This window comes from Phlebotomus papatasi, chromosome 1 (assembly GCF_024763615.1).
Source record: "Phlebotomus papatasi isolate M1 chromosome 1, Ppap_2.1, whole genome shotgun sequence".
Taxonomy (NCBI): Eukaryota; Metazoa; Arthropoda; class Insecta; order Diptera; family Psychodidae; genus Phlebotomus; species Phlebotomus papatasi.
Genome location: NC_077222.1, coordinates 61,339,876 through 61,352,604, shown reverse-complemented (window position 1 = coordinate 61,352,604; position 12,729 = coordinate 61,339,876). Strand labels below are relative to the sequence as shown.

At 32.5% G+C, this 12,729-nt stretch overlaps 1 protein-coding gene across 3 annotated transcripts in view; it reads left to right on the top strand.

The window, feature by feature from the left end:
• LOC129809591 (uncharacterized) overlaps positions 1-12,729 on the top strand; it is a 30,042-nt gene that overhangs the window by 5,361 nt on the left and 11,952 nt on the right. For 2 of the 3 annotated variants that reach the window (XM_055859542.1, XM_055859541.1), the window contains exons 2-3: positions 4,133-4,557; positions 6,619-6,826. In XM_055859542.1, coding sequence (XP_055715517.1) covers positions 4,306-4,557; positions 6,619-6,826 — 460 coding nt within the window. In that variant the 5' untranslated portion in view covers positions 4,133-4,305. Of the gene's footprint in view, positions 1-3,972; positions 4,063-4,132; positions 4,558-6,618; positions 6,827-12,729 lie in introns of those variants that run through there. The other variant, XM_055859543.1, reaches the window with a different exon arrangement.

The window sequence follows — 12,729 nt, the reverse complement described above, 5'->3', positions numbered from 1 at the left end:
ACCAGACAAGTTGTTCGAGTGGTCTACCTCTAGAATACCCAGAGTTGGTTTAAATTTAAAAATATTATAGGAGAGGTGTACCAAATTTCGGACATGTTGCATATCAGACCCAAAAAGTCCTAAATTTGAAATGTAATCCATTTCATAAATATTGAAAATAGAAAATGATTTTATCACAGTATTTAATTTGTTTCCTTTAAATTATTCTTAATACTTTTCTAATTGAATAAAAATTTGAATTTTGCTTTGTGTACAATATCGGACATCAGGGCCCTTATTCTGCTGTGAAACGCAGATTTATCACTAATTTCGTGATAGTGCTTGTGTGTGTGAGGCTGGCTTCGGCCCACATTAAATGAAATTGTGAACAAAATAATCACTGTAAAGCACACAAACACTTTTCACGAGACTAAAATTGTTGTCCTTTGACTTACCAACTAAGAAAATTCGCGATAAACTCTGGAAAAATCCGTCAACTACATTTAACTCCACTGCAGTTGTCAATCTTGAGCACACTCTTGCTTTCGCTCGCACTCTCTCATTCGCTCTTTGGCTGCGTGATGAAATTTCAAAATAATTACCGTTGGACATTCTATTTCATAAATTTAGCCAATTTTAATAAGTTTTCTTGCAACTACTGTGCCAAGCAAGAAAATTAAAATTTTCAATGATTTTCTCTTTTCATCTATAGTTTTCACTATGTGTTTCTGTAAAACCTCGAGAAATCACAGACAAGGGGGAAATATTAAGTTGGAAATGGTGTACAAATTTTGAAAGTAATTCATATAAATTATGAATTGTCGCAAATATTTTAGACGGATGTGTCAGAATTGGTATTTATAAATTTAGCAGTAATTTTTCCACTGAAACTTATGCTCTTAAGTATGTCTCTGGAAAAAAAGAAGAAAAAACACGGAATTGTAGAACGAAGTTTTGATGGGTATTGTTTATGAGTGATTGGTCTGAAATTTCGTAGGTTTTGTGAAAGAAAATTTGATTTCCCGGAGTAAGTAGTCAGATCGAAGCATCTACCGTCGCCACTATCGCAAAAGTTAATTACAAAGTCACCCATCCGGAAAATTTTGCTGAATTCTGTAGAATTTACTCTAAGATGGTTCCGATCATTGCATTGTATGAAAATACAATATTATAAATTTTCGCCACTTTCCACAAGGTATTGTTCTGTCAAAATAAGCTTGGCTTATTGTCTTTGAAATTATTTATCAACTTGGTGGAATTAACCATGATTTTCATAGTTTATATTTTAGATAAAAAATGAACACGGATTTGACCTTTGACTCCTTCTCCTTTATTTACAAAATAACAATGTTGTTTACAAAACATATTGTCACAAATTAGGACTTTTCTTTGAACATAGATTAACGTTGAAATCGAAACATAACTACTAATAGGGAACTTATATGGAAAATTGGAAAACTTGGGAAATATATATTTCTTAAAATTAATAGAAAGAATATTAATAACTATTTATTTGCGTTAAACAGCAATTTTCCACCTCAAATGCATTTAATTTTTCATCTCGGGACCTCCAGGAGCTCGCGAGATAAAATTTGCGTGATTTTTAAAATAACAGACATTTTCACGATTTTTCCTCACTACTACACATGCTATGTCGCTGAAAGCGCCAAATCTCCACGCACACAGAGCCAAAGCTCTGTGTATGATGTGTATTTGCATCACGCAAAATCGTGATTTTTAGGCGTGATAAGCTCCGTTTCAACAGCAGAATAGGCCCACAGGTTTCTCGAAGTGCATTAGCCCTACCGGAACTCTTCAAAAGACTTTTTCTAAGTATCCTGATCGTACAATGACTCTCTTTTGTATCTTTGGCATTAAATCAACTATAGATACTGAAAAAAGCGAAATTTTAAGAAATATAAGAAGTGTCTGATCTTACAATCTGTCCGAAATTTTGTACTTTTCACTACAAATTCACTTCTCTATCTTTCTTAAAAGATTTGCATTAGTCTATCCCACTCTTTCGGTCTCAAAAATGAACTGAACCAAATTTAATTTGGTGTGATGTTCAAAAGAAGAAGAGTACGAAAGAGTAGGATAGACATATGCTAAACTTTTAAGAAAGCAAGGGATGTGAATTCTGATTTTATGAAATTTGACCGATCTAAAAGATGTGCCGGAGGTATAAGAAATATCATTCTTACTCCTCAAGCGTTCGAATTTGGAAGACTATATGTGTGTCGCCAACTTACCACGACCGATCTCATCAGGTAAACGGCAAAAACTCAAAATCACAGATCGTAAATTGTTTTATAAAGCTCAAAAGCTCAATTATTCAAAGATCTTAGAGCCCAGTTCCATTTAGAAGTATATGAAGAAATATCGTATATCTTTGTATCCTCAGTGCAATTTAGCCCCATTTCCTCTATAGTTTTCCCAAACTAAGATAAATAATTTGATAATAACTGTGTTTTCCTTTATTTGACGAAATATTTCCCGCCAAAATATTTTACGGTTTTTAGATTTTGGGCAATTTTTATAGCTCATAGAGCGGAACAGAAATTGGCTGTGTATTTTCCCTTGACTATTTCTCAACTCTTCTTGTGATAGAATCGATCTCTAAAGCTGGCTATACACTAGATAAAATATATTGCAATATTTCTTTTCAATATCCAATATTGACAAGGATTGTCTCCACATTGCAAAGATTTATTGACACAAAAGTTTCAATATTGAAGAAAATTGTCCAGTGAGTGTGTAGGCAATTATTGCAATATTTGTTTCAATATGGAGCATTTTTTCTCAATATTTTATTTCATTATTTTGAATGGCTACACACTAGGCCAAATAATGTCAATAAAAATTTTCAAAGCCACATTGCAATACAATTTCAAAAAAATTCTAAATATCAAATTGATTTGATATTTCCTTCAATATTTTTTTAATGGTCAGGAATCTTCTTAGTGTTCGGAACATAACAGAACCGCTGGGATTTCATTGTTCATAAATGAAAACATATCCAAGACCAAAATCCAAGTCAGGACACATCTCTTCCTGCTTCCTCCAGAAAATCCCAGATTCTCGTAATTTCGCTGTACATTTTGTCAAATCTTCCCAAGAACCCAGCTTGGTTAGCAGTTCTCACCTGCTTACTCCGGGAAAAACCAGTTCCTCTGGAATTTTGTTGTGCACTTGGTCGAAAACACACAGAATACCCAAATTGGTCAAAAGATTTCTCCTGGTTCCTCCAGGAAGTGACAGATCTTCTGAGATTTTCTTCTGTATTTCTTCAAGAACACCCAAAATACCCAAGTTACTCAGAGGATTTGTTCTGGTTCCTCCAGGAAATCACAGAAAATCTCAGAAGATCTGTGATTTCCTGGAGTAACCAGGAGAAATCTTCTGACCAATTTAGGTATCTTGGGTGTTCTTGACAAAATCCGAAAGAAAATCCCACAAGATCTGTGATTTCCTGGTGAAATCGGGATATATCTTCTGACCAACTTGGGTATTTTGGGTGTTCTTGGCAAAATACAGAAGAAAATCCCAGAAGATCTGTGATTTCCTAGAGGAATCAGTAGAAATCTTCTGACCACCATGAGTTTTCATAGGTTCCCCCTTTTTCCCCAAATATGTAAATTATTTAAACGATTATAATGATAAATAAAACAATTATTTCTTAATGTCCTGTATTTAAACCGTTCATAAGAGCTTAGGATGCTTTATCATTAGGGTAAATCCATCTATATCCAATAGTATTAGTATCTCAAACTGAATACACAAATAAACATTTATATAAGCAAAATTTTAACAATTTCCTGGCACCACTTACCTCTTTAGTAGCTTTATAATACTCTTTAATAACGTATTTGAAATAGTTTTATTGTTTCCAACAATTTTTTTGAGCTGAAAATTATGAAATCGACTGCAGGTGCTAATATTTTTTTTTCTATAAATAATTTTAACAAATTTCTGCGACCTTGGACAGTTATTACAAAATTCCACAACTAGCCGAGGAATTAGGTTAGAGAAAATCTTATAGGTCAACGGGGTCATTGGTGTTATTTTCGCCCTTTAAGAATTGTAAAAGATTAAAACTAATCCCTTGGACATGTGGCTTCTAACACGTGATTATTTTATCTTGTAATTTTAGGCATAGCGTGGAACACTGAGAAAATTCATTCTGAATCAGAAATAATCCAGCATCATATCTGTGAAAAATATTTATAATTTTTGATTGAGACTGTAAACACCTTTTGTGTCTGTAGAGAGTGGGAAGTGTAAAGATTTTTCAAGTGATATTTCAAAGTAAAAAAAGGGGAGAAAATGATGAGCATACCTGTTTCTGCACGTCTTGCTAACTTGGCCAGAAGATCATGTGTAAGATTTCTTAGTACCAGACAACAGCATCAGAATGAAGAATGGCCAAGAGCATGTGAATATGAACGGTTCTACTCATATCCATCAGAGCCAGGATTCGTAAGGAATTCCCCATTCGAAAGTATCAATATTCCCAATTGTACCATTGATCAGTATGTTTGGAGTCATCTACGAGAATGGGAAAATAAAGTTGCTACGGTGAGTATTACTATTCTTTTTGCAATTTTGGACTAATAAATACTCGCAAAACTCTATTGTAATTGCCTTTGTAAGAGTAATTTATTCAGATAATGTTTCTCACAGGCAGGAAAACTTGAGAGAAAATAGTTATATGCCGGTATTAAAACCGTTTTAATGAGTCACGTGCTGGAAAAGCTTTTCTTTATTCAATTTAACATTCAAAATGTTCATCTAAAGTACTCTAAACTAAGTAGAAAAATAAAGTTATTTTTTTATGTTATTTAATGCAATTTCTAGAATTCAAATAAAATATGCATTAATAGAGCTTTTGCATAATTTTAGAGCTTACAAAATAATAATTTCGTGCTATGCAAACAACGACAAAATATGGGCACTACTTAATTCTAATCATTTATTTTTTCTGCCAGAGTTTTGTCTGGTTTCACGGTCAAAACTGGAAGTCAGCATTAATGAGCGTTATACGGTTTATTTTAAAATTTTTATTCATGATTGATATCAAAGTTTGTCACGAAGGTTACAAGCTCTCAACAACTTTTTTTTTCTCCCTAATAAAAAAAATTGATGATTATGAAAAGCTTATGCGAGACGCACAGACTTATCAATTTAAAAATTGTAAAGAATTATTGATAGAGGAAATGCTTTTCAAGAGGAAATATCAATCAATTATCCTTCCTCTTCCCATATTCTTGCCATTGATGGAAAAAGAAAGAGTGTGTTATTGGCGTGAAAACATATTTACAAGAACTTTCTACCGTCATCATACAATTATTAATTCAGCTATGCGACGTATATAATGAATTGGGTCAGAGTCTAACACTAGAGTATTTTTTCCACCAGTGATTATGCAATGCACGACAGAAACCTAAAATACTACGAGACACGATCTAATAAATAACCCAGTGACGCTCATTTTTGATTCAGCAAAACTAAGAGAAAAATAAAAGAGAATTATTTTGATGTCCACGTTCCCACACTATTTCATTTCCTTTTCAAATTTCGCAATGGACTTTGGACACCTCTTGGTGTATAACACTCTGCAAAATCCAGAATAAACGAGATTTTCATCGCCTCGGTGGCAATTTTTAGGCACCAATATATCGTAGTAAAAATTGCGCTAATTCACAAGTCTCTGACTTCCCACTAAATCACAGAAGAAATCCCTCACGACTCTTATCTTATCAACAAGGCAATTATTCACCTGCCTCGTATGGCTATTCCAAGCAAACCCACTTCATCCTGCAAATATTCCCGTTGTCCATCAAAAAGAATAAAGAATATGTTAGGGCAATGTCTTGAAAAATTTATCAGCATCAAGAAAAAAAATGCCAGCCATAACAAAACACGTGAAAAGACAAATTTTAACTTGAATAAAATACAAGAATAAAAGTTTCTTTGACCCAAAATCAATAAAAGAGAAATTCTTGACTTCTTCCTCCCAAATGGCAGACAATCTATTGAGAATCTGTGGAAGAAAACCATAAACCGGTCATTTAACTGACCCAAGATGAGACCAACTAGTTTATAAATATGATACTCGATGGACTTTTGGACTTTGGACGTTCTTCGCATCTCGCGGACATCATTCGTCCAATTTATTGCAATGTGGATGGTCAATTTAGCGAGATCAATTGAGACAAAATTGCATGTGGTCAGTCTAATAATTGCACCTTACACCCACTTAAAATCAACCCAGAGAATTCTTGGAATTGTAAGAAAATTCTTAGGAATTTCTCAATGAAGTTTTCCGTGCCAAAAGAAGTGATTTGTTACTCGACAATGTGATTTGAGAAATTTCAGAAGAAAATTCGTAGAAAATCCTTTGGCCAAGATAAATTATAAAAAGCAAAATCTTATTCCATCCAATTAAGAAAGCACCTGAGAATAGAATCTTTTGCGCAAAAAAAAAGCTTTAGCACTCTGTCCTTGATGTTGAACTTGCGAATTGGCGAGCAAAGAGCACTTTTGGTTTTATTGCGCAAAAGTATATTTTCTCTTCATCTCTGCCAAAGAAACGAGTTTAAGTTCATATTGTATTGTTTTTTTTTTAATGCCTGGCAGGTCTGCGGAATAACAGATCGACAGTATACATATGCAGAGATGCGGGACAACTGTGCAGCCTTGGCAGTGCGTCTGCAAAAATTAGGCTACAAACAGGGCCAGACGCTGGCTGTTTGCCTGCCAAACCTTCCAGAATTCCCTATCGCTGCTCTGGGAGCCCTGGAGGCGGGTCTCGTGGTCACCACAGTAAATCCAATTTACACTCCAGGTTAGTCTGGCTTTTCTAAAAATTTTGTCAACAACAGAGCCAAATGGGTATAATTGACTTTGAAAGGCTGCTATAGCAATGCCTCAACAATGCTTTCAATACTCCCAATGTGGACGAGTGCTAATTATGCACAATCCGGAACATACCAATATCAGCACTCTCTTGTAGACTAAACAAATTAGTCGAAAGCGAGATATTTGAGCGATAGGTATTATGCTTCAATTTTTGGAACTTACACATGATAAGGTAGAACAGCCCTAACTCAGAAACTCCTCCAATTGGGAATTTTCACTGAATACAGAATTTTCTTAAAAACTTACAATAGGTGGAAATGGGGGCACTTTTAAATAGGGATAGCTTTATTAAAGTTCAATTCCATTTAAAAACAGAAGAAAAAGTACAATTTCAAAGCTGCCCCAAATTCAAAGGTACCCCATTTCCCCCTGCTAATTTATTCTTTATAAATATTAACTACACTAAAAAAATGTTAGAGTTGAAACAACTCCATCGTCAAGTTGAATTCACTTGATATCGATGAACTTATTACAATTTTACGATGTAAAATTTCATCTCGACTGAAGTATACGCTTAAGTGTTTTCGATTTAACCCTTTAAGGACGATTGGAACACCGGTGTCCCATAAAGAAAATAATTTTTCCTGACTACCTAAAGTTATTTTTTTCTTATGTCAATACGTAATTGTAAAGTAGAAGGTTGAAGGAATCTAGAATATTTTTTGCAAGTCTCTAGGTATTTGCTATGTAGTAAATATTTTAAGCTCAAAAATGGAGAATTTTTAAATTCTCAAATTCATAATTGATTTTATTTATTTTTTATACTTCTAATTTTTTTAAGCAAAACACTTTTGGCAATAAAAACTACAATACTCATACGTAATATTTTTCATTAAAGCGAAAAATATTATTCATTGGTATTGTCAGAAAAATTACTTAAATATTTGGGCTATTTTTGTCCCTATCGTTCATAGAAGCACAAAATACACCGAATCAGACTCTGTTGGACTTTCCAAGGTTAGATGTAAGACTTATCATTGATTATGTTTCTCAGTTTAATTTTTATTGTTGATTTACAGTCCGTAAAAAGTGTTTCGTCGTTAAAGGGTTAAAAAATATACTTCAGTCAAGATGATTTTCCTTTGGTCAAGTTCATAAAAAAACATTAAATAGAAGAAGCCTAATGTTGTTCCGGGGAGACTTTTACAATTCATCATATCATATACGAGTATCTAGCAATACTGGAACCTCTAGATCACGGAAAAAGTATAAAGAATATGAAAAAATAAAAGTAAAACTTAAAATATTAGAGTATATCCATTTTACGATTTGAAAAAGAGTAAATTTAACTCTTAAAAAGGATTATTGTAACTCTCAAAACGAGTTATTTTAAAACTCTTGAAACGTACTTTTTACCTCTTAAGACGAGTTATGCTAAGCTCTTTTTTTTCATATAAATTTGAGAACAAAAGAAGTAAGATTTATTTTAAGAAAAGTTGAAACTTGAAACAACCCGTCTGAATATATTATATTATACCTAAATAGAAATAAAATCAACTCTAAAAATTAATTGAAAATCACATAACGAAGAAGAGTTAATTTAATATCGATTCGATTAAGTTTTATTTGTTTTTTTCTGAGTGTATATTACAATCTTATTATTTGATACGAATTTGAATCGACAATATATTCAAATTGTTAAGCTTTAATGAAAATGTTAAGTTTTATTGAAAGAAAAGTCGATTTTGAGTACGATCTAAATTAACCTATTCTATCCTACAGAGAATAATTTGATCATGATTAGATATTAAATATTTTAATGCACAAGCTTAACTCATTAAGACCGGGTTATAGATCTACTGGAAATTATTACTCAAAGTTAAGCAGAGAACAACCTTAGCATAAAAAGAGCTGTACCATTCTTCGAACTTCTATCCCCTTCGTTCTCTTCTAACTTCTATAAATCCGAGGTTTTAGCTTATTTTTAATTTCTATTTATTTTTTTTCTTTTCCGGTTATATTTTGAAAATGTCTAGATCTACATAAATTGTTCGTCCATATAAAAAGGACCTAATAAAAATGTGAGAGCCAATGCTGATTTATAGGGCTATAAAATTTTTCGTTTTGCTATTATGCTGTTTTCAAATTTTTTACAATACTCTGCAATGCTATAAATAAATTTAAGTAACTTTAACTTTCTCATAATATTTAATTCAGAGATCATATAAGAAGTAGTCCTAATAGTCGGTTATTGTGCAATTATAAAATTACTTAAAACGCTTAAAGCATTAATTACCGATTTTATGTTGGGACCTCAACGCTAAAACCAGAAAACGGAATGTCATAGAAATATTTTGAAAAAAAAATAATTAAATAATTAATTAATCACCAACGATCTTTTCCAAAATGTAATCGTAAAACATACTTTTCATAAACATTGAAGGATCGAATGAACACCTTCTCGACGGGGAATCCCTATTGACACTATTATCAAAATGTTGAAATTTATTTAACGTATCTAATAAAATGTAAGTAATATGGCGTTTTTTCATTAATCTTTCGATAAGGATAAGTGTTCAAATTTCGTATTCCAAATGGTATAGAATAGATTAGGGTGTCAATAAGTCCTGACACGAGATCTTAAAGTATCAACAGGTGTTTCTTTCACCCTAACAGAATAAAAATTTTTAAGCTGAATACTTTAGATTTAGATATTTAAAGAATTTAATGTATTAATGTTCTAATCATTATGAATACATTTTTATTAAAGATAGAACATTATAAATAAAAGCGGCGCCAGATAAAAGCCCGAAAGCCAAAATTACGAAGTAACAAAATCCCAAATATTACGAAATCCTGAATGGGCCAAAATCTCCAATAAGTCAAAAGACAAAATCGTGAAAATCCAAAATCAAAAAAGGACAAAATTCCGAATAGATTGATATTCCGAAAAGCAAAAAATTCGGAAAGCCGGAAACCCGAATAATCAAAATCCCGAAAAGCCGAAATCCCAAAAAGCCAAATTCACAAAGTGATAAAATCCTGAATAAGTCGAAATCCCGAAAGCCAAAATTTCGGAAAGACAAGATCCCGAATAATCAAAATCCTGAATGGGTCAAAATGCTTAAGAATTCTAAATTCCAAAAAGCTAAAATCGCGAAAAGCCAAAATCACAAAGAGACGAAATCCCGAATAGGTCGAAATCTCGAAAGCAAAAATTACAAAAACTAAAAATCCCAAAAGCCAAAATCCCGAAAAGCCTAATTAACGAAGAGATAAGATCCTGAATATGTCAAAATCCTCATAAAGCTAACACCCCGAAAAGCCAAAATCCTGAATGAGCTAAAATCCCCAAAATGCCGAAATATCGAAAAGCCAAAATCCAAATTTAAATCTTTCAAAAAAGTTTGTTTCTAAGCGGATTTCGTTTAAAGTGGATTAAAATGATAAGTCTTGAGATTATCAATTCAATTTAGTGTCGATATATCGGTAAATTACCAGTTATTGATTTATTTTCCTGAAACATCGCTCTTTTTTGGTCCAGGTGCTTTTGCAGACCCAGAGTTTAAATGGTATACCGACTTCAGTCTGACTTTGCTACAATTTTAATAATCGAGCGACCTTCTCCGTAACTAACAAAAACCTGTTTAAAATTATCTGCTTGTTTAAAACATCGCTGTTTATATAAAAAGCTCAGGATAACTTCTCAAAAACATTTGATGTGATACAACTTTTATGAATTCAAGCACGTGGGGAATTTTACTGCGTAATTTTTTACCTTTTTGCAATATTTTTTAATTTAAATACCAAAAAATGTAAGTCATCTAAGTAAATACTTTAACTATGCAACTTATCCGGTAATAAATACACCTCATTAAATTTTGGGATAGACCTAAATGTGGCAGAAAATCTCTATTAGATATTTTTGTCAAAGCCTTTGCTCTAATATAGTCGTCCAACGAACAGTACTCCATCAGTGACTTAATTAATGGAAAACATTTTGTTTATAGCAGCAATTAAAGTTGGAAAATTATGGGATCAATTAAGTATTTTAAACGACCTAATGCAACGATATTATCGGGGCGTAAATAATGCCCTGATGTGATAAATTTATTATTTTAGGTGCATAAATATTTTCCCAAAATACAGTGACTGATTTTTGTTTATAATCGTCATGATATCATTACATTTTTTATCACTAGTTTTCAAGAAATAATTAAATTTTTTAATTGTAAAATATTCAAAATAATTAAGCTTTATTGACTCACTCTATATAAAAACAATAATTTGTCAAACTAAAATAACTCTCTTATAAATCTAATTTTGTGAACATTAAGGTAAACATGCAGATACTTAATCTTATTAAGTTGACACTATGGTGAAGATAGAAATATTTAAAAATCAAACATTGTAAACATCTTTAATTTATTAAAATTTCTTACTGAAATAGCGTTACTCAAGTTCAATGCACTCGAACTAGCTTAATGTTTTATACCGCAATGTAGGTTTACTTCAGCTTTTTGCTGCCACTTATCAATTTGCAAAACACAAACTTAACTGAAATATCTTATTTACTTTTTATGTTTCGTACAAGAAGCAAAAGTGTTTCTTCTTGTGCAACTATATACAAGCGAACTCCTTGATAATTGTAAATTTTCAAAAATACAAAATTATGAAGGAGTTATTTCTTATTTCGGATTTATATAATAAATTATCAAACTCTTCTGCAAATACCGATATTTCAACTCACGCAAATATTAAAAAATATATAAAATCTAAAAAATCAGTAAATAATAGTTATTACTAGTTACTTTGTTAATTTTATTTAGATTTTTTACTTTCTATTTTTTTTGCCAGAGATGCTTCTTGTGATATCAGATTTATAAAACATAATACCTGTCACTCAATATTAGGTGAGATTCTTAACAAAATCTCACCTACTATAATCCTAACAAAATTTCATGTCGTCCGATCGACCTCAAATTTGGCCAAAATGTGTTTCGCCACTTCCTGATTCCGAATATATATGTGGCTAAGTTACGTTGCCGGCCGGCCGGCCGGCCGGCCGGCCGGGAACGTAAAATAGCCACATATATATTCGTGATCAGGAAGTGCTGAAACACATTTTGGCCAAGTTTGAGGTCGATCGGACGACATGAAATTTTGTTAGGATTATAGTAGGTGAGATTGTTAAGAATCTCACCTAATAAAACTACTTCAACACTAAAGAAATTACCGTAGATGCAAGTGACTTTGTACCCCTGTTTTTCACAAGTTTTTCTTTAATTCTAGGACTTAAGGATAGTCTAGTGACCATAAGGGCACTTTATGTCCTAGACACACTTACGACTTAAGCACAGAGATGGCTTAACGTAATTATAATCAAAATAATGATTTGACTAAATATTCATTAGTTTCCCATTAAGCCGTTTCTCGGCTTAAGTCGTAAGTGTGGCTAGGGCATAAGGATAGTCTACGTATCATCTTTAAACACTAGAATTAACGAGAAGTGCAAAGGCACCCGCATCTACGGTAATAGCAAATTTTACAGCTTTCCTAGACAAAATTCTACGTAAAAAATTTGGCATCGTTTTATTGTGATGCACAAAATTAGAAAAATCATTTTAACTTCCTGATAACTACTACAAATTACGCTAGTTGGTATATTGGTCAATTTGTGCGTTCTTCAGATTGAAAGCTTAGCCCACTTCCCGAAAGTCTGAAATTTCGAGAGGGACTTTCCGGTGTTCGCCAGTGAAAAAGGTCACCCTAAGATGAAAACACTTTTTTCGTCTTGCCCAGAGCTTTCGGTCCCGATGTGGACCTTCTTCAGTGGTCGACTAAATAATGTTTTCGTAATTACTCTTAGGGATCGTGAAGTTTAAGGGG